Genomic DNA, 26,640 nt, shown 5'->3' on the forward strand with positions numbered 1-26,640 from the left:
TTTAGACGAATGGCAAGGGTCAAATTTTATCCTCATTTGAAAAAGGCCAGATTGGCGCCCATGCGATTCCACTCCACGTGACGTCACAGGGACCTAGTTTCTACACGAGAGGATAGGAGTTATGCATCGTCAGAGGCTACCAATGCATGCATGAGTCACAGAGCTCAGGGAAACATGTCTTAATAATCACCTATTAAAACTGGCTAAGGACGGAAAGTTTTCTTCGTTTGAAAGGCATTAATAATCCTTATTTAAGCCAAGCGCTACCAGCCAGCAGGGTACTCAGCTACCTGCTAGCAGCCTGCGTCGTATCAGCGCTCAGAGCCTCGATCAAGGTCACCTACCAGGCGGGAGGGGGAACCAGAAATGCGTTGTACGGACTTTTTCCCTTCATTCCTACTTACGCGTCGCGTTTTCGCGCGCTTGAAATTTTTCACTTTTCATTTGATCGCGAAAAATAGATATCGTCATTTAAAAATCTAAAAGCGTGAAATATGTACTCCAGGAGTAATAATCTTTCGATTTAGGCAATAAAAAAATAATAGGAAACCACCCTATTATTGGTCCGTGTGCCATGATGACACATTGACCTTAAGCCCGTACCAAAGCCGGAAGACTAGTAACCAAAGTGTTCATTAACAATTGCAAAAATTCGGACACTCCTTCTCTTCCCTGGCACCCTGGTCCCTCTATTTCCCCACTCACAACCTTTAGCCGGAGCTGAATTTTTCAAACGATAGGTGATGTCAGGAGAGATAGCACTGTCATTGATGCATTTGCATTCAAGGCATCTGTTGCGTTTGTTACATTTTTAGTTAACGTGCGGCCAATGATTGTTACGTGACCAATATTTTTATCTAAAATACCTCATTTACAGGCCGTGAATTTGACGACATGTAGACCGTGAAAAAAAAAACATGGGAATTACAGGCGGTCCCAGACTTCCCCACACTATGCGTTCCGGAAAATATGCACAAAGGTCGAACCCTTGAGTTCCGTACTAATCAGGGGTAAACGTTCCAAAAGAGCGATATACAGTGAAACCTCGATATAACGACACCCCACGGTGCACTAATAAACACTCGCTTTAGCGAATTGTCGCTTTACCGGAGGTGGAGCAAATAATGCCAATATACCTGTTGCGAACAGATATACAGGAACAGGAGTGGTGCGGCGACAGATAAACATCTATCCGATAAACGTAAGCATAAATCCAGACGAAAGGCGATGTTTTTTTGCATCACTAAATTTCCTTACTCAAATAACGGCTAACTATTCAAACAATTTATAAGCGCCGCACTGAATAAAAATCATGCAAAGCATTGTTTCGTCAATCATTATATTTATCGAACGACAGTTTACCACATAAATTTGAGACTGAGCACTCCATTAACTTCATTTCTAACAGATCGCTAGCAGTTACAGAGGTTAAGGAGTCTTGATGAAAGTCTTCCGGCGGTGAAACCCTCGCTATGGCGAGAGCCAACACCGAAAGGGTCTCGTAAAAACGAATTTTTTAACACGCTTATTATAGGGTCCATTGACGGTGCATCGGCTATCTCTCGTAATAGCGGGGGTGTCGCTATAGCCCGTACTCGCTTTAACGAGGTTCCACTGTATACCGTATTTGTCCGAATATAGTTCCCCCTTTATTTTTCCAAAATCGCCCGTGATAAAAGTTAACGGAGACTACACTCAAACCCATTTTGTTAATTTTTTTTTTTTAACACTTTGCGTGCCATGGACGTAATATTACGTCTTTCCATTTAATTTGCTTTGCATGCGTGAAGCCGTAATATTTCGCCCGAGGTACTTTTCCAGTTTACTGCTTAGGGGTTCTGTTTTTTCAAAAATCAACTTCTCGATGGAAAAAGAGTTCACTTTATGTCTTGAGGACGAAAAGTCCTCTGTAGCTACCGGCATCCTCATCTTAGGCCACTTGGTGTGAAAATTCTTTGGGCCAATGGACCGTTTGTTGAGGGTGCATTGACCCTTTTTGTCATCCAGGATTTATAATGATTTGCTCGGAACAATGCTTTTTTATGATTTCCATGCTTTAAATAGTTCAAATTGAGCGTATTAAAAAAATTATTATGCATGTTATGGCGTTACATCATATGTTACAACTTTTTTATTTTTCAAAAACAGTAGTTTTTCATTTGTAAATTACATATTTTAAAATTAGCAATAAAAGTTATTCAACTCATTCATAAAAATAGAGCAAAGTCCATTTTTATTGAAATGCACATCGATATAAATATACTTTTGATGCTAATGTTTTAAAAAATGTACGAATATAGTAAAAAATGGCTGGATTTTTCAGTAGGGCTTTCAATTTAGCAGCCGGCACTCACAGTGTTAAAGATCGCTGAAAACATCGAAAAAGTGCAAAGCTCATGCAGGGATAAGCCGCAACACGCATAAACCACAGCCGGATAATCGGGACTCTGCTGTTGTTTGAAAATGATAGAGAATAATTATGGCATTATGTGCCATTGGTACTCAACGGTTATCTCTGAATGTTTTTTTTAAATCATCAAAACAATTAAAATTTGAGGGGAATTAATTCATTCAAAGCAACTGGAAAGCTACACTGTGTCCATTACAATATCTACCGATTTCATCGATAGATTTTTCTTCCTCATAGGAAAATCTACTAGGATTGGTAGCATATTAATTGCGTAAGCTTGGTTTCGCTGTTAGTAGGGCCCGCCCGCCTTGCGACGGTGCAGGATTCCTCGTCCCTTCCCTTCCTTCCCTATCCCCTCCCAGGAGGCGTCGTTGGGCTCCCATCGCGACGACGCCTCCTTCCCTTTTCCTTCCTGTCCGCCCCCTTCTGGGTGCAGAGGTAAAAAGATCGTGCTTATAGACCCTGCCCCAGGAGTGTAACCCACGAGCCCGCCCTAAGGGTTTCGTTCACACTGTGTCCATTACAATGGGGTGCTCTCATAGAATTAAAAAAGGTAAATTTTTTACACATCTAGATAATAAGTTATTGATGTATGCAAAATATAACTACACAATTCTCAATATTCTAAATGATACAGAGCTTCAAAGTTTGTGTTAATTACTGAATTCTTTCGTGCGACAAGAAAGCTCTGTGAGGTAAGAATGCGGGTAAGCAGATTTGCTCTATGGCAATAACAAAACAGTAACGACGATAACAAACATCTACGACGATACTGATTCATATCTTGAAGGGTGTCACAAAAACAGATGTGAATAGTTTTAAAGTTTTTACGGTGCATGTATTGCGCAGTGGCTGACTACGACTTCGTAAAGACTCATTCTGGGAACATTCTGAAGGTAGATTAATACATGGTCGCTTATTACTTCCCCAGAAATGAAGATTTCTCGGCGTGTGGTTGAGAAGCCGCAAAATTGAAATGTAGCATAAATTAAATAAACAACCTCATACGTTAGCAATCCAAAGCTTTGTTTGTATCTCATTTAACTACTGTCATTTACTAATGGGGAACTTGCATGAATTTTTTTAATTTCACTGGCGGATAGAAAATTATTTTCTGAATACAACAAAGAAAACAGCATGTATGTCTGAGTTTTCCTTCGCGAGATATTCAATGATAAATATTACGAATTTTAAAGCGCAGGAAAAACTCCCTCACCACCCAAGCCACTGCCGACGAAGCCTCGATGACGTCAAAGGTGCCTAAACATCACACGAAGCTATTGTTGTGATTGTTTGTAATAGTTGCCAGTAGTTGTGAGAGCTTCGTTTGTTAGACTTGTTGATTATTTTCTATTTAAAGATAAATATCCGACGATAGAGGATCGGAAGCCCTCATATTTTGTATTATTTATAATATTAATATCTGAGTAAGGACATAAAATATAAAACTGGAGCAGTTAAACCAAAAATTTTATAATACCTAAATAAGATCGTTGTAGGAGTCTGTGCCACGGCCGTAGGAAGGGGATACGTTAATTGTAAGTTGATGTTATCGACGGCATATCATTCATTTAAGTATGTAATTAGAACGATTTTGATGTTTACTAATGTCCACTTAGCTTTTATATACAATAACTTCATCCGTTTATTCGTAGGTGCTGGAGCGTATTTCCCAACTCCCTACGGTTGTTTAGGCACCTATGACGTCACGCCTGGCCTCGGCAATGCTCGGGTGTCTTCGCGCAGTGGTCGGCTCAGAGAAATTTTTCTCGATTTTAAATGCAATTTTTTTATTTCTTTTGATGTTGAATGGAGAAACTTAAGGTATTTTTGCGAGGTAATATATGTATCCATTTTACTTATTCAAAATAGTTTTCAGAACAATCGACGACCCATGCAAGTTCCCCATTGCTTTTAATGTGTCCTTGGTGCAATATTGAAATATGTGAAGTTAACGTTTAGGAGAAATACAACAGAACATGAATGACGCCGATTAACTTACAATTACCATTCCTAAGGTCTGGAAGAGAGACATACGGTGATTCAGCAATGGGATTGGTTCAATTGTTAATAAATTTGAGCGTTAGCACTGTTGGGGCTATATAACATTAAGAGAGAACAATAATCTAATACTGTGGAAATCTCCGTAGATGCGGAAGATGAAAAAGTAATAAGCGCTATTTGTCAAGACTGTGCTGTCTGTATCTTCCAGTCTGCATACATTCTTGAAACCGGTCAATTATTAAGGATCAATATTTCATGAGTGATGACGAAATGAGCTTATAATGCTATGAAAAAAAAATTGTACTGAGAGATACATAGGTATTTTTTTAAAGTGGGACAAATAGTCTACTGGCATCACGTAAACGTTTTGTTCACTGGACTCTGACGTCAGGGGCGCAGCTAGGAATTAAGGCTGGAGGGGGTTTAGGTCCAACTAATACCAGGGTGTGTGGGAGTATGGTATACCCACCAGGATAAGCCTTCGGTGTGAGATTAATAACTTGCGGAATTTTAAGATAAATGGTTCAAAATGGTGAGTTTTATGGCTTTGTGAGGGAAATTTTATTAATCCTTACACACTATCAATCAATCCTTACACACAATCAATTAGTAATATCAATCCAATTAAGTACAATGGATTAAACTTAGGCATTTCTATGAGCTCTAGGGGGGGGGGGGGGGGTTTCTTCCCCAAAACCCCCTCCTCGCAGCACCACTGTCTGACATCACGCTCAGCCAACATGGCGATGGGTCGTTTGGAGCGCAAGATAACAATACAATTTTCAAATTGGAATTTACGAATAATACGCAGGTTAGAGATGAACTCCTTTCACCGTAATTTTTAGAATTAAGGATAATATTTTATCACATAATCATCCATTTTCAGTGGAATTCCCCATTACACTTAATAATACAGTAGATTCCGGTTAATTTGGACATATCGGGACTTGTGCACTTTGCCCCAATTAAGCGGCTGCCCCAATTAGGCGAACTCTCTTGTGCGAAAAATCCACAGAGGAAAAATCATTCGCCTTGACCGGGATTCGAACCCGGATCCCTCGATTTCCGAGTCCATACCACCTTGTCCGGTATAGTCCCAAATTTCCACAGGGGAGAATGACGCCTCGGTAGCTTAACTGGCTAAAGCACTCGGCCAGAAATCGAGGGATCCGAGTTCGAATCCCGGTCAAGGCGAATGATTTTTCCTCTGTGGATTTTTCGCACTATTTGTGCATTGCGGGTGACTCCGTAAAAAGTTATTACCGTGGCTAGTCCCGGTATACTTTCAGAACTCTCTTGTATATGGGCATAAAAAACTTTGAAGCTGTAGAGAGAAGACAAAAGAATGTTTATAATGCAACATAAGTTTATTGAACTATTAATTTGATTAATAAATCAGTGAGTTTAGTTAATTTATTATTACTTTTAAGAATTATAATTTAGTTAAAAATATTTTTCACAGCCACGGGCAACGCTGAATGAATGTCTTTTACTAAATCCTTTTAAAGAAAAGTCTTATCCTCTTGCGGATAGTATAACAACAAGAGCTTTCAAAATAGGGCAAGAATTGGAACATTTTTGAAAAAGAAGAGTAAATCAAAGGAGGAAGATATAAAAAAATGGTACTCCGAAAACAAAAAAAAAAAATTAATTTCGTCGCGAGTATAGAGTCTATGCCCCAAGTAACCAGTAAACCCATTAAACGGAATCTGCTGTAAATAACTTACCTTATTTGACGATAAACCGCCACCTTCATCGACTGTTTTGTTATTTCTCCTGAGTTCCTCATCAAAAAATTCTTTGGCCTCCCGGAATTGCTCTTTGAAGCGCTTGAATTTTGTTAGTTTCAAGAGACAATGGTCACAGATCACCTGGGGGTAGTCATCGGAGGTGGAGACCTGAAAGACAGATTTAGAACATCACATTGGTTGAGATTAATGAATACAGTGAGTCCTCGTTTAACGTCACTTACCGTTCCTGAAAAATGTGACGATAAACCAAATGACGTTAATCGAAACATAATATCCCATAAGAAACAATGTAAAAAGTGAATATCGGCTCCTAGACCCCACAATTCCTACGCGAAAAAATTTTAGCATATCATATCTGGGGCATTTTTTACGATGGGAATGCCAAACTACGGCATAAATACGAGTTCCTGTCTTCATCGACGACAATAGCAGCACTGACGTAAATCCTTCTCCATTTTTGTATCTTCCCGCATTTGCTTTTCGGCTTCGCTATGGTGGTCGCCCGGGCGAGCGTCGCCTGGGCATCATCATCTCTGAAACATCGTGGCAGTTACAGGAACCAAAATTATTGTGAACACGGCGAAAATAGTGACGACAAAAACTCCGAGTTCTACACGGAAAAATTCCTTGAAATCACCCTTTAGGTTCCAGAAAACAATTATGTCAAGTAAAACCTTGCGCACCTACGTAAGAATTCATTTTGCAGAAAATTTGCTAAAACCATAATCGCAATTAACAATAAACACACCGTTTTACACTTCGTTTAGACTGACTGTATTACCGCCCACAAAACGAACAACCTGCAATGCCCGCCGCTTCGCGTTTTTTTCTCGCGCGAAATTTAAAAGCCTTGACGTTATCGCGAAGCGAAGGTGCGATAAACGAATGACGGTCTCAAAATTTTCGTGACGTTATCGTGAAATGACGTTAAACGGGGTGACGTAGAACGAGGACTCACTGTACTGTAAAATCTCGATTACACGAAGTCATTTGGACCGGAAAATTGGCACTTAGTAAAATCGAGTCATGTAATTTCAAACCTTTTTCATAAGTCACGAATAAATACTCGCTATTGTTTCCTCCGCCCTCTTTTGTCTTTAGTGGCCTCATTTAACCCTTTCGAGACGGCTCACAAAAACCATTTTAAAATGCACAGTAACACAGCGAAAAAGGTTATAATACTACTGTCGCGTGGTTGGCGGTCGCAACATTATTGGTGGGGAGCGTATTCTCAATAACTAGACAGTGGATTAATTCATGGGTTTTTAATAATCAGATACACTGGACGATAAGGCACAGCGGATAAGGGGGAAATGAGGACTCACATGAATTCAGCGGCAGACGAGACCTGTGACGGACGGCGATTCGGGTGCGGACGGTACGACGGCTCCTGGCGAGGCTGGGAAGGCAGGAAGGAAGTCCGGAGGAGGTCGGTATAGCGACCCGCGACCGAGTAAGGGAGGATGCCCGGAGGAGGTCGATATAGCGACCGAGTAAGGGAAGGAAGGAACAAGGTTCTGGCCGGAGGACGGCGCCTCAATATAAGTCAATCCTGAGGAGCAAAGGTTGCAGGTACCGCTCGGATTGATAGGAAGGTCATTGCCCGGGGTGGGGGAGGGGTTGAGTGAGTGACTAGTCGGCCTCGTCACAGGGGGAGGATAATAGCTGGCTCGCGATAATGGTGATACCCTTTTCCGCGAAACCGAAGTTCCGCGAGTCACTCCGACACTATCACATTATAGCCACCAAGTTAAATAAGTTATAAAAATGATTGAACTAACAAGAACAATATAGTGGTATACATGCACAATGTTTCTACGAATATATAATATTTTTCACGTTTGGCACTTCGTATACTTTAGGGAAACCAATACTTCGTTTAAGTTAACCATAGAAAACATTTTTTATGCCACTATTTACCACATAATAAACTTAACTACGGTAGGTGAAAGCGAATAACGAACCTTGATGATGCAACGTAAGTTCCAACGTCAATGCTCATATCTGCTCCATAATTATTGGGCCATTTCATCCCAAATCAGGCAGATAGTGCAAAATCATGTCAGGTGACCATCACCGATTTCTCTGAAATTTGTACATGTGAAAGCAGTATCCTTATGATGAATAACGATGACTTTATCTCTGCTCAGAACTGAACCGTCATAAAGTTACCGCCCCTTGAACATTGCAGTGCAAGGCCTCAGAGTAAAAAATGAAAAATCACATAAATGTTGATTACTAAGGAACCACGGCCCGTAAAGCAGTGGTTATTGTTTTATTTGGAAGAAAATTCATTTATGCACATTATGGCATAACTTTCAAGTCATTTGAAGCAAGAATAAACAAATAGGACTTGTTTAAACAATAAAAATTAGTCATTATTTAACAATTTATTACTAAAAAAGGCCACCTTTTATTTTCTTAAAAAAATTCTCAGCGGGTAGTTAAAATGTTCTGCTTTCAATGAAAAAATAAAAAAGGTAGTATTTTTATACTTTTTGTTTTAAGGCATGTCAAAGTTAGGCATGTTTTCGACTCTTGTACACCAAGATTGCATACCTTCAAGGGAAAAAAAATGCCGTTTCATTCTACTTAGCATTAATAACAGTGAAAAGTTCATATCTGAATGATTGGTTAATCTATTGACTGAAAGCAAGTTCAATCTTGTTTAATTCCATAGCATCCAATGTGTGCAAACACCCACTGCTACTGCCTGGAAACGGTGAATGAGTTGCAATTTGCACAGAGTATTTTTCAATGGCACTTCACATAAGTCTTTCTCCTACTTTGGGCCATGTGGAACATTTCGATGGATCGTGTGGATGCATAAATGAGACACTAATGTCATTCTCTTCTAAAGACACTGCAGTGATTTTAGAAATTGACCAGGTTTTTCGGAAACACACAATGAAGTCATTCATGGTGAGATTTTGAGTACTGTATGTCATTATATCTGAATTTGTTAGTGTCACAGCCTGTTTGATTGTGTGGATTACAGAGCGAGCTTTAGTTGTCCCATGTCTGTCAACTACCAAGACATGAAACTGTTGATGCCATGTACAGGTGCACCTTTCACCCAATCATTTTTTTGTCTACATAGGGTGGTTTCCTATTATTGTTCATTGCCTAAATCGAAAGATTATTACTCCTGGAGTACATATATCTCGCTTTTAGATTTTTAAATGATGATACATATCAGTTTTTTGTGATTCAATGAAAAGTGAAAATTTTCAAGCGTACAAAAACGCGATGGCTAAGTATGAATGCTGCGAAAAGCCTGTGTGACCTCTGGCTGCTTGCTGTCGAACATGGCGGTAGCATAGAGTTCCTTGCTAGTAGGTAGTGCTTGGTTTAAATAAGGATTACTAATACCCTATCAAACAAAGAAAACTCTCTGACCAAAGGCAATTTTAAGAGGGGATTGTTAAGGGATGTTTCCCGGAGCTCTCTGCCTCATGTATACATTGGTAATCTCAGATGATGTAAAACTCCAATCTACCTGTATAGCATCTAGGTCCCTGTGACGTTATGTGGAGTGGCATCGCATCGTCGCCAATCTATCCTTTTTCAAATGAGGTTGAAATTGGCCATTAACATTCGTCAGAACAGGGATTTCTAAAAATCAAATAATTTTGTGTATTATGAATACACCAAAGGTGGGTAAGGGATCACAATCAACGCCTTTCGTTTTATTTGATGAAGGAAAATGAAAGGAATGAAACCTATTTGGCTAGTTTAACATGTGTAAAATGCAAAAGTTTGATATTAGGCATGGATATGCTCACATGTTGTACAAAGACTTGTTTGAATTTACTTGCCACAATTGAAATATCTGTATATGGGCATAAACAAATGTTGAAATGATAGAAAGAAGACTAAAGAATGTTTATAATGCAACATAAGTTCATTAAACTATTAATTTGATTAAAAAATCAGCGAGTTTAGTTAACTTATTATAATTTTTAAGAACTATAACAATTTAGTTAAAAATATTTTTCACAGCCCTGGGGCGGCGCTGAATGAATGTCTTATACTAAGTCCTATTGTGATGACCGGAATTTGAGCGCAAGATATTTGCGGCAAATTCGGTTACGAAAGTGTTTACTCCCTCGCTAGCAGGTGACTATGCGCGCGAAGCGAGGCGGAAGGGGAGGATGACTCGAGGCTAAGAAAGTGAAAGGCGAAATACGGCACACAAAAATACTCTTGGAGAGGACGGGAAGATGCAACACCATGGAGTTGTCGTAACAAACACTCCACTTCCTAGAGCCCCATATAGTCCTATAGGTCAACTGGGGGGGGGGATAGGACCTAGGGGGCCAAGATTTTGAATATAAAAACTCTCAAAATCTGAAGGAAGGCAGTTGGTGTTTGGGGAGTGACAACCGGGGTGTGTATCACGAGGGGTCGTCACTTGGTGCAGCAGAGATCGCCCGTCTACTCCGTGCCGTATTGAGATACCCTGTCGGTAACCAGTACTTTCCCGGCATCCCGCGAACATCCAAGGGAAAAGCGAGAGTCTCAGCCTAGCCGAACGCCCGACGTCTATCCGCCTCTTCGCGACCTTCGCCTGTTCCAGCCCGTACGCTTCTCGGGAGACCCAAAGGTAAAGTGCCTTTTCCTATCTATAAAAACTACAGCTTGAATCAATTCATTGCTTACGGCACCCTAAGGCAAGGACCCACACGGCGAAGCCGAGTTCGATCCCCGTCGCACAACAGAGCACGGGGCGGACGCTACAAATGGTGGCAGCGGTGTCGATAATTGAAATGCCCGCATGGGGCGAATTCATTTTTTTGAGAGATTGAGGAATTAAAATTGTTTTCGCTCTTTGAGGCAATCAAAATTTTTACTCAGGAAAGATGTTGTTCGGTCATTCCCATTCCGGGATTGATATTTCGCCTCCGAGTGAGAAGATTACTCTCAAATGCCAGGGCACTGTAAGACCTGAATGGTTTCACTTACAGGAGCCAGAAGCGTGATTTGCATACAAGCTGTACTTTCGGGTCTCTCGTTTCGTGTCCCCATGTTTTCCTTCTTCGTGTAAAAATTTGTGTTTTCCGATTTGTAAATATACCTTAGCCAGGTAGTTTCGTGGCTCTTTGTCAAAATTTTGCTGTGTGGTCGCTACGGTGGCATCACGAAGAATTGTGACCCCGCGGGAAGTCATTTAAAAGTAAGCCGTGCCTCACAATCCATTTAAAAATGCCGGATCCTCCCACCGTTCCGCCCACAATGGCTCCTGCCAATGTATCCGGGTTTTTATACGCGGTAGAAGTATTTTCAGGGGAAGACGACGAGATAGCCGTCGAGGAGTTTTTGTCGACTCTTGAAACCGCGGCCACTTTGGGCCAATGGAGTCCTAACCATAGAGTAATGGTATTGAAATTACGTATCAAGGGCAAGGCAAGGCTATTTGTGAATACGCTCGCGCCCGAAGTAGGAAGTAATTGGGAGGCCTTGAAAAACGCGCTAAGGGAAAGATTCTCCGCACGGGAAAACGCAGGGGCTAGGTTGAGGAAATTATTAGATTGCCGACAGGGTCGCGAAACGGTGAGAGAATACGCGGAGCGAATCCGAGCTCTGGGCGAAACTCCGCAAGATTCAGTGACCGACCCGGAGGAACGCCGATGGCGGGCCAAAGTGCGGGAGGAGACGATGTTACAACAATTTTTACAGGGGCTGAGGGAAGGGATCCGGAGATTCGTGTTAATCCGGGAGCCGTCCACTTTTCAAGAGGCAGTGCGCCTCGCGAAAATGGAGGAACAAAATGACGAGCAAGGCAGAAATAGACTATGTTTAGTGGCCGGTCCCACCACGCCACCGGGTGACCGCGATAATCACCCCCCATCACCGCCGCCCTTTTCACCCGCGCCATCACGGCCAATGTGCTACCAGTGTCGACAATACGGGCACTTCGCAAGGGATTGCGTAATAAACCCCATGCGCTGCTTTAATTGCAACGAGATGGGGCATGTGAGGCGCGAGTGTCGAGCAAATAGATTTTCCACTCGGAACTATGCACTGCCTCGGGCGGGGAGCCCTCCTCCCCCCGTCCGATCGCGAGCCCCTCCCCCCAATGCTAACCTTACGGGAGGGACGAAGACGGCGTTCAACCCACGAAGAAACGCTCCGGCGGAGAGAGGACGACGCCCCACCCACCCAAACGGACTTCCCTCCGGGCACCAGTCCCGCCGCGCGGAGGGGACTCGGCGATGGTGAAAGGAAAGCGGGAGAGATTGGCGCCGTCAACCCGCCGAGCAGACACAACGGGTTATGCCGTGTCCGTCGAGGTGGGAGGCAGCCGCGCGACCCTTCTCATCGACACGGGAGCCACGCTGTCCCTCCTCAGAGAAGAAGTCCCCCGCCCCAACCACCCCCTTCACCCCCCCTTGACACAACTTTGCGGAGTCACTGGCCATCACCTAGCCATAACGGGGACGGTGACTCTCCCGGTGAGGTTAGGAAAAGGCACGTTTTTCCATGAATTTCAGGTAGTGGGGTCGGACTTGAGATTACCCGCCGACGGCATTTTAGGATTGGATCTCCTTCGGACAATGGAAGCGAGTCTAAATCTAAAAACAGAAGTGTTGAGAGTGGGTAATGAAGACTTCCCTTTGGAAGCGGTTGTCTTTGGCCGGGACACGGGGGTTCTAGCGCGGGAGGAAGAGAGAGGGAGACGAGAGAAAGGGGAAAATCCTCAGATGGTTAGACTAAAAGAGCGCACGCGGATTTCCCCGCGCAGTGAGGTGGTCACTATGGGGATCCTCGGGAAGAACGGAGGGCAGGGCGAGCAGACATTATTAATGGAACCGGTCGAAGTTCCTATCCATGGGATCATGGTCGGAAGAGGAATTGTGCGCCGATTGGAGGGAAATCAAATCCCGGTGAAATTAATTAATGTCTCGAATGAGGAATTGGAAATTCCCGTAAATATGGTGGTGGGAAACATTACGCGGGAATTTAAAATTCCGGAGGCCGCTCATAAGGAGTTTAGTCGGAGGGAGAATAGCCTTCCCGAGGAATTAGAGATTAAGTGTTTGCAGCTACCAGGGGAGGAAGGAAAGAGGTTGCGGGAAGTATTGTTAGAGTATAGCGACATTTTTCACAGGGAAGGGAAGCCGCTGGGTAAAACGTCGCGAGTGCGCCACGAAATCCACACCGGAAACCATGCCCCCATATTTCGACGACCGTATCGGGTTCCACAGACGCAGCGGGAGACAATGCGCACTCACATCACAGACATGCTCGCACAGGGAATTATTCAGGATTCTACATCCCCCTGGAGTGCGCCGGTGGTGCTAGTCGCGAAAAAATCAGAGAACGGAGAGGAGAAGCTCCGTTTCTGCACAGACTTTCGCGCACTCAATCAGATTACCCGGAGAGACGAATACCCCTTGCCAAATATTCAAGAGACGCTGGACCAACTAGGAGGAGCGAAATATTTTTCCACACTAGATATGGCCAGTGGTTATTGGCAAATAGAAGTTGAGCCAAGAGATAGGGAAAAAACTGCTTTCTCGACCCCCGAGGGGCATTATGAATATCTCAGGATGCCCTTCGGGCTGGCTAATAGTCCAAGCACCTTCCAAAGACTGATGGATTCCGTCCTATCAGGGCTTAAAGGAAGCAAGTGTCTCGTATACCTTGATGATATAATTGTTCATGGTCGAGACACAGGGGAGCATTTGGCTAACCTAAGGGAAGTGTTTGAACGATTGCGGGCCTCGGGTTTGGCGTTACAGCCCGCCAAATGCAAATTTTTGGAAAATTCGGTGAAATATTTGGGGCATATTATTTCATCGAAGGGAGTGGAGCCAGATCCCAATAAAATTAGGGCAATCAGTAATTTTCCCCCTCCACATAATCTACGGACACTCAGAGGATTTTTGGGCTTAGTTGGATATTACCGCCGATTTATTCCGAAGTTCGCCCAAATAGCTAAACCTCTGACGGAACTCACTAAGAAGGGTGTGAAATTTGAATGGACTCAGAAAGCCGTTGCCTCTTTCGCAACATTGAGAGACTTTTTATGTAATGAGCCGGTACTTCGGTACCCAGATTTCAAGAAACCTTTCATACTATACACGGATGCTTCCGGGGAAGCCTTGGGGGCCGTCTTAGCCCAGAAGGATGCCAGTGGGGAGTACGTAGTCGCTTACGCTAGTCGGCAATTAAATAAAGCGGAGCGTAATTACAGCGCTACAGAGAGGGAATGCCTGGGGGTAGTATGGGCGGTAAGGTATATGAGGTGTTACGTGTACGGGAGGGCCTTTACAGTTGTTACGGATCATAGGCCTTTGAAATGGTTATTTTCGCTAAAAGATTCATCGTCACGGTTGACTCGGTGGTCTCTTCTCCTAAGCGAATATGATTTCGAAGTACAACATAGGCCCGGGAAAGTACACCAAAATGCCGACGTTTTGTCTCGTAACCCGGTGGCGGTTATTCAAACACCTTTCGAGCCTGTATGGGATAGACAATTAATACGAGACGAGCAGGCAAGGGATCAATGGTGTGGGAAGGTGTTGGAGCAAATAGAAAAATCCGGGGGAAAAAGTGATTTTTATACCGATCAAGAGGGGATCTTGTATCGGAAATGGAGAAGGGGCGAAGAGCAGTTGGTTGCTCCCAAGAGCATGCGGGAGAGGGTGCTTAGAGCGTTTCATGACTCACCGTGGGCGGGCCATATGGGAATAAAACGCACCCTGGGGACCATTGGGGCCAAATTTTGGTGGCCAAAGATGATAAGTGATGTGATCACCTATTGCACGCATTGCCATTCGTGTCAATTGCGTAAAGACCCGCAGAAACAAAACAGGGCGCCATTACAGTCTTTACCGGAGGTGACTGGCCCCCTGCAGAGGGCAGCAATGGACATCGTGGGACCACTACCAATGACGGATAGAGGGAACCGATACATCCTTACCTTCCAGGACGCCTTTACCAAGTACCCGGAAGCGATAGCCATTCCCGATCAAAAAGCGGAAACGGTAGCTAAGGTATTTGTGGAGTCAATCATTACTCGTCACGGCGTCCCGCGACAATTATTGACGGACCGTGGGGCAAACTTCACCTCCCAACTCATGAGAGAAGTGTGTAAGCTCTTAGGGATAAAAAAATTGCAGACAACTGCTTACCATCCCTCCGGAAATGGGCTGATTGAGCGAAGCCATAGGACGTTAATGGACATTTTGTCTCACTTTGTTGACAAATATCAACGAAGTTGGGATACTTGGGTACAGTTCGCCATGTTAGCATATAGGAGCTCCCGACACTCCGTTCTTCCCGAGGAACCCCCTACTTCCTTATGCACGGGCGGCATATTGAACTACCGTTCGACGATATTACTTCACCAGCCTCCATTAATTACGCTACGGATAGCAATTACGCAGCCGAACTCCAAGCGCGCTTGAAACTCTCGTTCCAAGCCGTTGCGGAAAGACTAAAAGTCGGACATGCGGCACAGGCGAAGGAGTATAACAAACGTGCTACGGAAGTATCGTTCCAACAGGGGGACTGGGTGTTCGTGCGAAAAGACGCTACACGGCCAGGGACAACTAGAAAGTTAGATAAACATTGGGAAGGGCCATATGAAATCTTAGAGCAAACCAGTCCGGTGAACTATAGAATTAAAAGTGTACAAGGGCATAAAGGCGCTCAAATAGTGCATGTGAATCGTTTAAAACAGTGCAAACTAAGTGATGCCCCTCGTGCCCCCGCCTCCCCTACCAGCCGAAGAAAAAGTGAAAGGACGACGACGGAGGAGGCAAGAGCCCTCCCCTCCCCTCCCGCCATATTGTGTCGTCCCAGGTGTCGAGTGGGACACGGGTCCCCCTTCAAGACCTTCCCCTCCCTCACTACCCACCCTCTCTCCCCCGCCACATCGGTACCCCCTCCGCAGCCGAGGACCGGTCGAGCTGACGAGGGAAGTGTAAACAAAAAGGGGTGACGAAACGCGGGATGGCCGCGCGGAACTAATGGTGAAAGATTTTCGGTTGTTTTCGTGTGGGATTTGAACGGTTTTCAGGTGGATAATAAGTCATGGGCAACTCCAATTCATTCTTTTTTTTTATTGGATATATACATATATATTATATATATATACATTTTTTCCCTCCTCCCAATTATGCATACAAGAGACAGATAAATTGGGACAATATTAATTGGTTTCTAAAAAGGTGCTGGCTCCCGCCGCTCATCCAGGGTGGGGTGATCGAGGTAGAAGGGCAGCCGCTGTACTTCCGAAGGGCTGCAGGGCCGCAGTCGGACCTTCAGGTCGGGGTCGTCCGTTAGGGCATTGATCGAAAAGATGTGGTGTCGCTGAAAACAACCAACCAGCAGAGCGTGCATTTGATAAAGTTGCAGGCGACTATTGTCAATTCCACGTACGCTCTGGCACGAAGAAATGAACTAATCGTCGCGAAGATTAGTAACGTTACTTCGCGGTTGGCCGCAGAGCTGACAAAACGGTACAATGTACTAATCCCCCACCCCAGAGCATTGTTTTACAGAACCAAGTCCACCAATCGGTGGGTATACAGCGTCCCGCGGAGGAGCCACTTCCTACAGAGATGCCCCGGGAGAGAGGAAGCCTTGAACGTCACAGAAGACTTTCTCAGCGGCACCGGGGTGGTGGAGCTGCGACCCGGATGTTCCGGCTACAGCGAGGGACAGGTGCTGACCCCTTTCTTCCACCGGAGCTCAGCCCTCACCACCCGACGGAGGGATATCTACATGCCGGAGATGAAGGACATCTTGCAAGGCCCACTACAGCACTATGTCAACAACCCATCGGCAGAGAAACAACAGAGACTGGAGAACCTCGTCCACCAGTCTCGTCGCATCTTCGGGAGCCAGGGAGGTATTCCGGTGGAGCAGGTCCACGAGATGCTCCAGGAAGCAGAGGCCCTAGAAGAACCGTCATGGGTACCATCTGTGCACACCATCTCCTACCTTGGCCTGATCCTTACGGCAGGAGCCGCCATATGCGCAACGGGGGTCGCGATCTTCCGCCGGTTCCGGAAGCGGTCGATTCAACCCCCGCCTACACCATCGGCACCAGAGGAGATGGAGATGCTACGAGCTCCACAGTAACAAAAAGAAATTTTTGTACAAAAACTTTACAAGCATTGTATTATAAGAATAAAGAGGAAATGGCGGTTAACTGGAGGGTGGGACACTCACGAGAAGCACACACAAAAAAAAAAAAAATGGTTTAAAATGTGAGCAGTCTCGTGATAGAGACGGCTCAATTTAGAGACAGCGGGGAGCGGTGTGATGACCGGAATTTGAGCGCAAGATATTTGCGGCAAATTCGGTTACGAAAGTGTTTACTCCCTCGCTAGCAGGTGACTATGCGCGCGAAGCGAGGCGGAAGGGGAGGATGACTCGAGGCTAAGAAAGTGAAAGGCGAAATACGGCACACAAAAATACTCTTGGAGAGGACGGGAAGATGCAACACCATGGAGTTGTCGTAACAAACACTCCACTTCCTAGAGCCCCATATAGTCCTATAGGTCAACTGGGGGGGGGGATAGGACCTAGGGGGCCAAGATTTTGAATATAAAAACTCTCAAAATCTGAAGGAAGGCAGTTGGTGTTTGGGGAGTGACAACCGGGGTGTGTATCACGAGGGGTCGTCACTTGGTGCAGCAGAGATCGCCCGTCTACTCCGTGCCGTATTGAGATACCCTGTCGGTAACCAGTACTTTCCCGGCATCCCGCGAACATCCAAGGGAAAAGCGAGAGTCTCAGCCTAGCCGAACGCCCGACGTCTATCCGCCTCTTCGCGACCTTCGCCTGTTCCAGCCCGTACGCTTCTCGGGAGACCCAAAGGTAAAGTGCCTTTTCCTATCTATAAAAACTACAGCTTGAATCAATTCATTGCTTACGGCACCCTAAGGCAAGGACCCACACGGCGAAGCCGAGTTCGATCCCCGTCGCACAACAGAGCACGGGGCGGACGCTACACTATTAAAGAAAAGTACTATCCTCTTGCGGATAGTATAACAACAAGAACTTTCAGAATGGGGCAAGAATAGGAATAGGATAGGAAAAGATGTGAAAAAAAGAGTAAATCAAAGAAGGAAAATATGAAAATGGTATTCTGAAAACAAAAAAATTTAATTTCCTCGCGAGTATAGAGTCTATGTCGCCGACTCATGGCCCAATAAAGCGGCATATGCTGTCCCAATTAAGCGGAGAATACTCTGGGATATTCCTCTATTGGGTTCTGTTCTTCAAGATCTGCCCCAATTAAGTGGCTGCCCCAAGTAACCGGCGGACCCATTGAACGGAATCTACTGTATTCATGAATTCTTACCAAATATTAGAAGAGATAAAATCCAAAGTTACTCGAACGTAGAAAGAAGACAACTCACCTGGAATCGCATCATGTCTTCTATGGCATCCTTGAGATTGTAGTCCGTGAACGCGCCTCCATATATCATCGTCACCCTCTTCCCAGCTCTGAAGCACAGCCGGCACAATTTAAACCGGTAGTATGGATCCGAGACTGGAACAACCGAAACATCTGCGTACCCTGCCAACAATGTCTTGGCCAGCTGTTCCACGGCTATCCCATCGATTGTTCTTGTTTTCTCTGGCGGCGGAGAAGCCCTCGCTATGTAATGGCTGAATATAGAGTCCCGACTTGAATCACCATCATCAGCATCGGGCTCTGTAATGCCCACATGTTCATCAAGGGTACTAACCTCCTCCACCACATTTTCCCCCCCTTCAAGCTGAGCATCGTGGGCAAAATCGCTACCCGGTATAGAAAACAGATGGCAATCGTCAGCTGAATTATCAACTCCATCACGAATATCGGCCTTCCACCTTTCCAAGCTCGAACTTTCAACAGTTTTCTCAGCTGGGGTTCCACAAGGAAGCACCACAGTACCTTGGTTAATTTCATCGGGACACTTCACACCACTATCACAGATCACAGCACTGTCCGAAGCACATGTAGAGACAGGAACGAGGGCGGAACAACCTGTTTCACTTCCTGGCACATTACGATCGTGCCAGGCGGGTGAAACGGAAGGATTTGGAGGCAAACTTGTAGAAAGTTCCTGGACTGTTAAGTCCAGGGTTCCGGGGACGACAATGTCGATGACGAGGGGCTCAGTCGGGGATGCAGTTGCGCCGCTTTCATCATCAGGGGGTAAGAGAATGGGGTTGATGTTTCGATGGAGGGCCAAGTCTTGAGATATGCGTCCAAAGAGTGAGGTGTTGATCTCAACGGTGCTAATGGACGAAGACTCGGGAGTCTGGTCGTCTCCCAAACTAATCAGTTCTTCAGTCTTGGTGTTTGCAGGAACCTGCTTCCCATTCACACCCGTGACCGGCTCCGGTTTGCTGCTAAGGGCAGTGCTTCCCTCTAAGATGAGTCAAAAAAATTAGTGAGGGATAACACAGGCCAACAATAAAAAACTTTTTTACTCAAAATACCTTACAATGAGTCCTCGCTTAACGTCACTTACCGTTCCTGAAAAATGTGACGATAAACGATATGACGTTACAGAAAAATTTCTCGGGTTTTCCACCGGTCCATGTCTCCCGACGTTTCGATCCTTAACTTGCGGATCTTCCGAATCTGAGGATGAACTGCAAGTCGGGGATCGAAACGTCAGTGGGAGACATGGACGACATTGACCGGTGGAAAACCCGAGAAACTTTTCTGCAACTGATACGCCGGGAAAACCTAAGATCAGAAATGACGTTAATCAAAACATAATATAATAATATATCCCACAAGTAACAATGTAAAAAAGTGAATATCGGCTCCTATACCTCTCAATTCCTACGCGAAAAAATTTTAAAGCGTATCATATCTGGAGCATTTTTATTATTATTATTATTTTATTATTATTATTTTTATTATTATGATTATTTTTATTATTATTATTTTTATTTGGAGTACAGTGAGTCCTCGTCCTACGACACCCCGTTTAACGTCATTTCGAGATAAGGTCACGAAAATTTTGAGACTGTCATTCGTTTATCATACCTTTGCTTCGCGATAACGTCAGGTCTTTTAAATTTCGCGCGAGAAAAAACACGAAGCGGCTGGCGTTGCAGGTTGATCGTTTTGTGGGCGGTAATACAGTCAGTCTAAACGAAGTGTAAAACGGTGTGTTTATTGTCAATTTCGATTATGTTCATAGCAAATTTTCTGCAAAATGAATTCTTAGGTAGGTGCGCAAATGTTAAGTGTGTAAATGTCAAGTAAAGTTTTAGCAAATTTTACTTGACATATCGGTTTTCTGGAACCTGAAAAGTGATTTCTAGGAATTTTTCCGTGTAGAACTCGGAGTATTTGTCATCACTTTTTCGCCGTGTTCTCAATAATCTTGGTTCCTGTAACTGCGACGATGTTTCAGCGATGAAGATGCCCAGGTGACCACCATAGCGAAGCCGAAAAAATCAAATGCGGGAAGATACAAAAATGGAGAAGGACGTACGTCGCTGCTGGTATTGCCGTCAATGAAGACAGGGACTCGTGTTTATGCCATAGTTTGGCATTCCCATCGTAAGAAATGGCCCAAGTATGATACGCTAAAATTTTTTCGCGTAGGAATTGTGAGGTCTAGGAGCCGATATTCACTTTTTACATTGTTTCGTATGGGATATTGTGCTTCGATTAACGTCATTTCGTTCATCGTCACATTTTTCAGGAACGGTAAATGACGTTAAACGAGGACCCACTGTATAATAAATCAATAATCAGCAAGATTTTAGCAATGTCAATACTGTGAGTTTAAACCAACATAGCAAATAGGATATTCACTTAAGCACACATTTAAGGTACAAGGGATAAAAATGCACCATTGAGGTATTCATCAACAGAATACAACATTTTGGTCAGTAATAGTGTTTACAATTTCAATTTAAAGAAATAGGGTGGTTTCCTATTTCTACTTTAAAACCTAAATCGAAATACTATATCTATATTTCGGAATCAAATGATAAGTGAGGATTTTAAAGTACCTGAAAATGCAACGGCCAAGTAAGAATGCTGGGAAAACTCCTGTGTGACGTCGTTCTGGTTCCCGCTGCCGCAATTGAGGTGACCTTGGGGTGAGGCTATGAGCGCTGATACGACGCAGGATGCTAGCAGGTAGCTGAGTACCCTGCTAGCATGAAGCGCATGGCTTAAGTAAAGATTATTAACACCCTATCAAACGAAGGAAACTTTCCGACCTTGGGCAGTTTTAATAGGTGATTATAATGAGATGTTTCCCTCACCTGTGTGCCTCATGCATGTATTGGTAACATCAAATGAGGTAAAACTCCTGAATAGTTGTATAATATCTGCACCCCTGTGACGTCACGTGGAGTGGCATCGCATGGGCGCCAATCTGGCCTTTTTCAAATGAGATTAAAATTGACCATTAACATTTGTCTAAACTGGGATTTCAAAAATCAAATAATTTGTATATTATGAATACACTAAGGGACAGCAGTACAGGTACAATTGTTTATTCAGTCAGGTTTCAAAATAAATATTTGTTCATTTCTCAAAAAATATAAACTAAGAATTGAATCATTTGTCTTTTGAGCAGCGTTTGCAATTTTTAAATGAAATTGTACGATAAATATTTACTTATATCTCGAGTTATGTATAAACATCAACATGGAAATTTTTGCTGCATTAAACACATTAATATTGGCCTTAGAACTTTGTCTAAAATTTGACAATTCTCAGAAAAAAAATGAGGAATTCAATTCAAAGTCCGTAATTTACGTGCAAGCAACAATTATCCATTTGCTAAATACACATAAGCAATACATAAGTTGACCGCGAACCAATGCTGCAGGTATGGTCATAAACCCGGAAAGGAGGGAGCACAACTACTCTCGGAGTCCGAGATAATGCGAAGTCCCAGCAGGGAGGGGTCGAAAAAGGTTCAGCGAGACCCTTCTTAATGAATGTCCTCCAAAAATGCTCCATACCGCGAGAAAGAAGACTCTCTTGGGGCTCAGTACATCAGTCATGCTAACACAAAAACTCCGATGTCTCGAAAGGGTTAATAGCCATCTATCAAAATTGGCGATGGTCAAAAAGTTTCCATCATTTGATAGGTTATTAATAATCCTTATTTAAGCCAAGCGCTACCTGCTAGCAGGGTACCCTACGCTACCGCCATGCTCAGCAGCAAGCAGCCGCCATTGTAGCGGCGCTCATAGCCTCGACCCAGGTGGGCTCATACAGCAGCAGCCAGACATCAAACGGGCTTTTCCCGGCATTCATACTTAGCTGTCGTGTTTACACGTGCTTGAAAATTTTCACTCTTCATTTAATCGCGAAAAATATTTATTGTCATTTAAAAATCTAAAAGCATGAAATATGTACTTCAGGAGCAATTATCTTTCGATTTAGGCAATAAAAAATTAATAGGTAACTACCTTGTACTTTTAATAATTTCCACAAATAAACTACATTTTCAATCACTTGTAAAAATCACTAATTATTTTAGCATGAAAGCCATACATAACAATCTCTGTAAACATTATGAAAACCACAAACTTCAAAGTAGATTGAGACAAGTGGCAATTTTGAATTTTTTTTAATAAATCTAATAAAAATGATCATTCCAACAATGTTTTTCCCTGCAAAATGCCACTTTTTCAACTTCTCATTACAAATAGGGTCACCAAATGCGGCACTGAGTTTTTTTTCATTTGCACTATCCTCCCTTTTTCAGGAAAATTAAACTTGAAGATGCTCCCATGATTGATAGTGGACATGATTTTGCGCTATCTGCCCGATTTGAGATGTAATGGCCCTTTTATTAAATAACCGTAATTCCCTTGTGGGTACGAGCAAAGTGCGTGCCACCCTAATGCTGTATTGCTTGCTTCATTCCATCCCTAAACCCACAATAATTTGAAGTAACCATTCCACCTGTCACCTTGGTAGTACCACATTTCATCACATAACATAACTAAATATTTGTCACGATATATACATGTAACAAATTTCTCAGGTTAGGCAATGGAAAAGAAGAGAGTTGTACTAAAAATAATAAGTAGTACTTCCGAGGGGTTTTTGCCCCAGACTTCGCTTTTGGCTTACTTAGGCAAGCCGGAAAACCCGGATAGAGCACAGGAATAGCGTCATCAGTCAATTTAGGAATTCCAAATTTCACCTAAAAGGAAACAGCGAAATAACGCATTAATTGCATTCCTTGATGCTTATGAAATTATTTTACTTGAGCCGAGCCTTTGCTTACCTCCTGGACGACATTACCGTCGCGATCTCTCATCAGCTTTTTCCTGACGATGTCGTGGGGCATGAAATGCCTTTCACACAGTACCTGCCCTGCCTTCAACTCAAAGTTTACCCTCGGTATCGCAGCTTGCCATTTACGCCTCTTAACAGGATCTTTGGGGGCAGAGAAAAATGAGAAGATTGACTTTTTAGAGCCATACCCCTCAGTACACCCTGGTGCGACACAGCTTCGTGGCATTTCAAATATCGCCGAAAATTAAGCGAACGAGCTCCTGCCTCAACCATAAAATCCACACCGTGAATTGCCTTAGCGTTAATAAATTAAACAAAAACACTGAAGAACAACATTAAATAGTTTTCAAGAGTCAATAACTCGCGTATACACACGTAAACATATCGCACCATAAACAAAGAACGGGTTGAATACAAGTGGCGCTCGTAGTTCGTTAAAGTTCCGCAGCCTCAAAAGCGTGCCGCCAAAATTGTCAGCACCGTGGTCCCTAATAAAATAAAAAAATAGTAAACTCAGTTGGTATGACGCGAAAGACAGAAAATCTTGGCGACAGAGAGAATCCCGTACAAAGATGAAAATAATCCGTACCGATTAATACGTTATTGATCGGTTAGGATAACAATAAAAATAATTTTAGCTATCTAAAGGTAACATATCAGAAAATGTCATTATTATGTATGGAACTTATAAAAATTTTCATATAAATAACTTTTATATTAAAATAAAAAGTATATTTTGCGCAGAAATAGCTGCAGGTCGTTTTTTATCTCAAATGTGAAATGAACGTTTGCTTTTTATAGACACTTGCGCACAACCCCAGAAAAATCCTGGATCTCCCCTAGCACTTAATTAGTGATATAAGAATGTCGGTCAAATCAATTTTTCCAGAAACCATTCTACAATCGAAGTTAATTGCTCGACTTTTAAACAAAAATAATCCCGGATCCGCCCTAGATTACACGATTCCATCGATGAAACAGAGCAAGCAAGTTATGAAAAAGCCTGTAAAAAATAGATTACAGCCTGTAAAAAGAAAATTACCTCGTGATGAGGAAGCTCCTGCTTTCCCAGGTGCCAAGATATTGGAATCGCAAGATTTCACAGTATTCCTGGGGATCACTGGAAATCTGGAAGGAATAGCGTCCCTTTTCAATATGTGGGTACCCTCCTCATAATCTGTCAAGAAGAAATGGCGATAGCATATTCTTTTATTTTCATATACTTTCTTGGGGTCCATTTTATTTAACTTCTCATCTCCAATCCTTTTAAGCCATTCTGCAAACCTCTTGTGTCTGTCTGAATAGGGATGTGGAAACCTATTAACGACAATGAATGCATGATAAACAGCAGATATTTAAAGGAACGAAAGCCATTTACTAAACTATTTCACACCATTGACCTTATTTCCCTTGGTTCCTAACATTATTTACAAGGTCGGCACAACTAAGCAATAATCCAAAACTCTTTTAAACCATAAAATTAAACACACAACGCATTAAAAAAATTGCAGAGTTGGAATACTCTGACAATGTATTCAACCGATACTGAAAATCATAACACAAATGACAAACCGCATTGCAATAGAGTATTTAACTATGCCTCGAAGATAATAACAAATTATGGTTTAGATAACATGACACGGAGAAAAATCAGTGATCACATGGTCGATGACTCACAGCCGATACTCAAAAGTAAAGATTTCACACTAAATGCGCATATAATTCAAGCCATAAAGGCATCCAGGATACGCTGCTAGATAACGATTCATACCACAACCTCACTTAACTTCTAGCACTGAAACTTAGAATATTCCATCAGCTATTGAAAAAAATTAGAAGTTCTTACCGAAAACGAAGTTTCTTGTTCTCCCCACAGCCAGGAACACAGCAGCGTGGCCAACCCATTTCACCTTTCGGTTGAAATGAACTGTATTTTAGACATTGTGATATTTCTATTTTTCTGGTGAAAAGATAATCGTCAACGATTACCTTAGACTTACCTCGCACACGATCACCTTGTTATTAAAATAAACGATCCTATCAGCACCTTACACGGGTTATTGAAGCCTAAAATTCAATATTTATGCATGTATGATGTAGATGCATAGGGCTGATGAATTTTTCGTGCTTATGCGTGCGAAAACCCTAAGCAATGATATTGTCTTTGCAATAATCGTCACATTTGGTTTGCGGGAAAAGATACCGTAACATTTGAGTATCGAAAAGCGAGAAAGTTTGTCAACAATGCATGCAAGGTGACTATATACAGGAGGCATAATATTATGGTTTTATTTTGTTGCCACTTAGGTAGCATTCTGATTAGGTTTCCAAATTATCCGCAGCGCAGTAATGAGTGCAATGCGATCCACTTTTTTCCAATATTTGCAGGACATATATAATAAAATAATTATGTTTTTAAATGCAAGGAATCACATTGAAAAGTTACGAATTAGATTAAGAACATCATTATGAATTTAATTTCGGTCATTAGCTCTAATTAGACCTAATTTCCTAGTGATTCTCGGATCAATATGTTCGTCAGCGACGCCAGTGGCGACTGTTGAAACCCATTTAAATGAGCGGTGGGCGCCAAAATTTCTGAAGCTGCAGTATCATACCGCGTTATATAAATTTCAAAGCTGTTTCAAATTGTGATTGAACATGAAGCGTAAAAAATTTGTGCTCAATGGAAATTATTAGATAAATTAAGGATTTGAAACTGCTTTAGTTGACCACAAACCAAATTTACTAATATGCTTTGTTCGCAGCGTATGGTTTTATTTTAAAGACATGGTTTGGTTAAGGCTTCTTGCTCCACAAAACCGGGAATCTTCACAGGCAAAGGCCTGCTACTGATGCCCTCAGTTGAGGTCCCTACAGCCCTTACAAAGGATTTTGTGTTAATTAATTGCTGTGTGAGTGAATTTGGCCACACCGAAAAGTTTTCTTGCAATGAGGATGAGCTTTGGGAGATTTTTATACGGCCCTTTGAATTTTTCCCTTTGCTACATCTATGAGGTCGTAGAGCTCAATTCCCCCGTTTTGCACGTTAAAATTAGTATGAAACCCTCATCTACTCGGTACCCTGTTTTTCATAATTGTTCCACCCTGGTTTCGGATCCCCGAACGAAATTCCTGGTACCCCATCCACTGCCACAGTCTCCACAAACTAGTACAGGAATACCCGTGTCGATGTAAAATGGATACGCAGAATACGTCACGGC

The 26,640-nt window shown here is 43.0% G+C and overlaps 1 protein-coding gene across 5 annotated transcripts in view; it reads right to left on the minus strand.

Annotated features, from left to right (window-relative positions):
• Positions 1-25,598, minus strand: part of LOC124170112 — a 42,837-nt gene extending 17,239 nt beyond the window's left edge. Inside the window, exons 1-5 of one of the 5 annotated variants that reach the window (XM_046548789.1) lie at positions 25,417-25,598; positions 25,263-25,326; positions 24,459-24,733; positions 18,549-19,549; positions 6,142-6,312 (exon numbers count right to left, since the gene is read on the minus strand). In XM_046548789.1, the coding sequence (XP_046404745.1) occupies positions 6,142-6,312; positions 18,549-19,549; positions 24,459-24,733; positions 25,263-25,321 (1,506 nt within the window). In that variant the 5' untranslated portion in view covers positions 25,322-25,326; positions 25,417-25,598. Of the gene's footprint in view, positions 1-6,141; positions 6,313-18,548; positions 19,550-23,248; positions 23,322-23,405; positions 23,803-24,458; positions 24,734-24,816; positions 24,916-25,262; positions 25,344-25,405 lie in introns of those variants that run through there. The other 4 variants (XM_046548790.1, XM_046548791.1, XM_046548793.1 and 1 more) reach the window with 4 other exon arrangements.
• Positions 25,599-26,640: the final 1,042 nt, after the last annotated feature.

Source organism: Ischnura elegans, chromosome 13, assembly GCF_921293095.1.
Source record: "Ischnura elegans chromosome 13, ioIscEleg1.1, whole genome shotgun sequence".
NCBI classification, from domain to species: domain Eukaryota; kingdom Metazoa; phylum Arthropoda; class Insecta; order Odonata; family Coenagrionidae; genus Ischnura; species Ischnura elegans.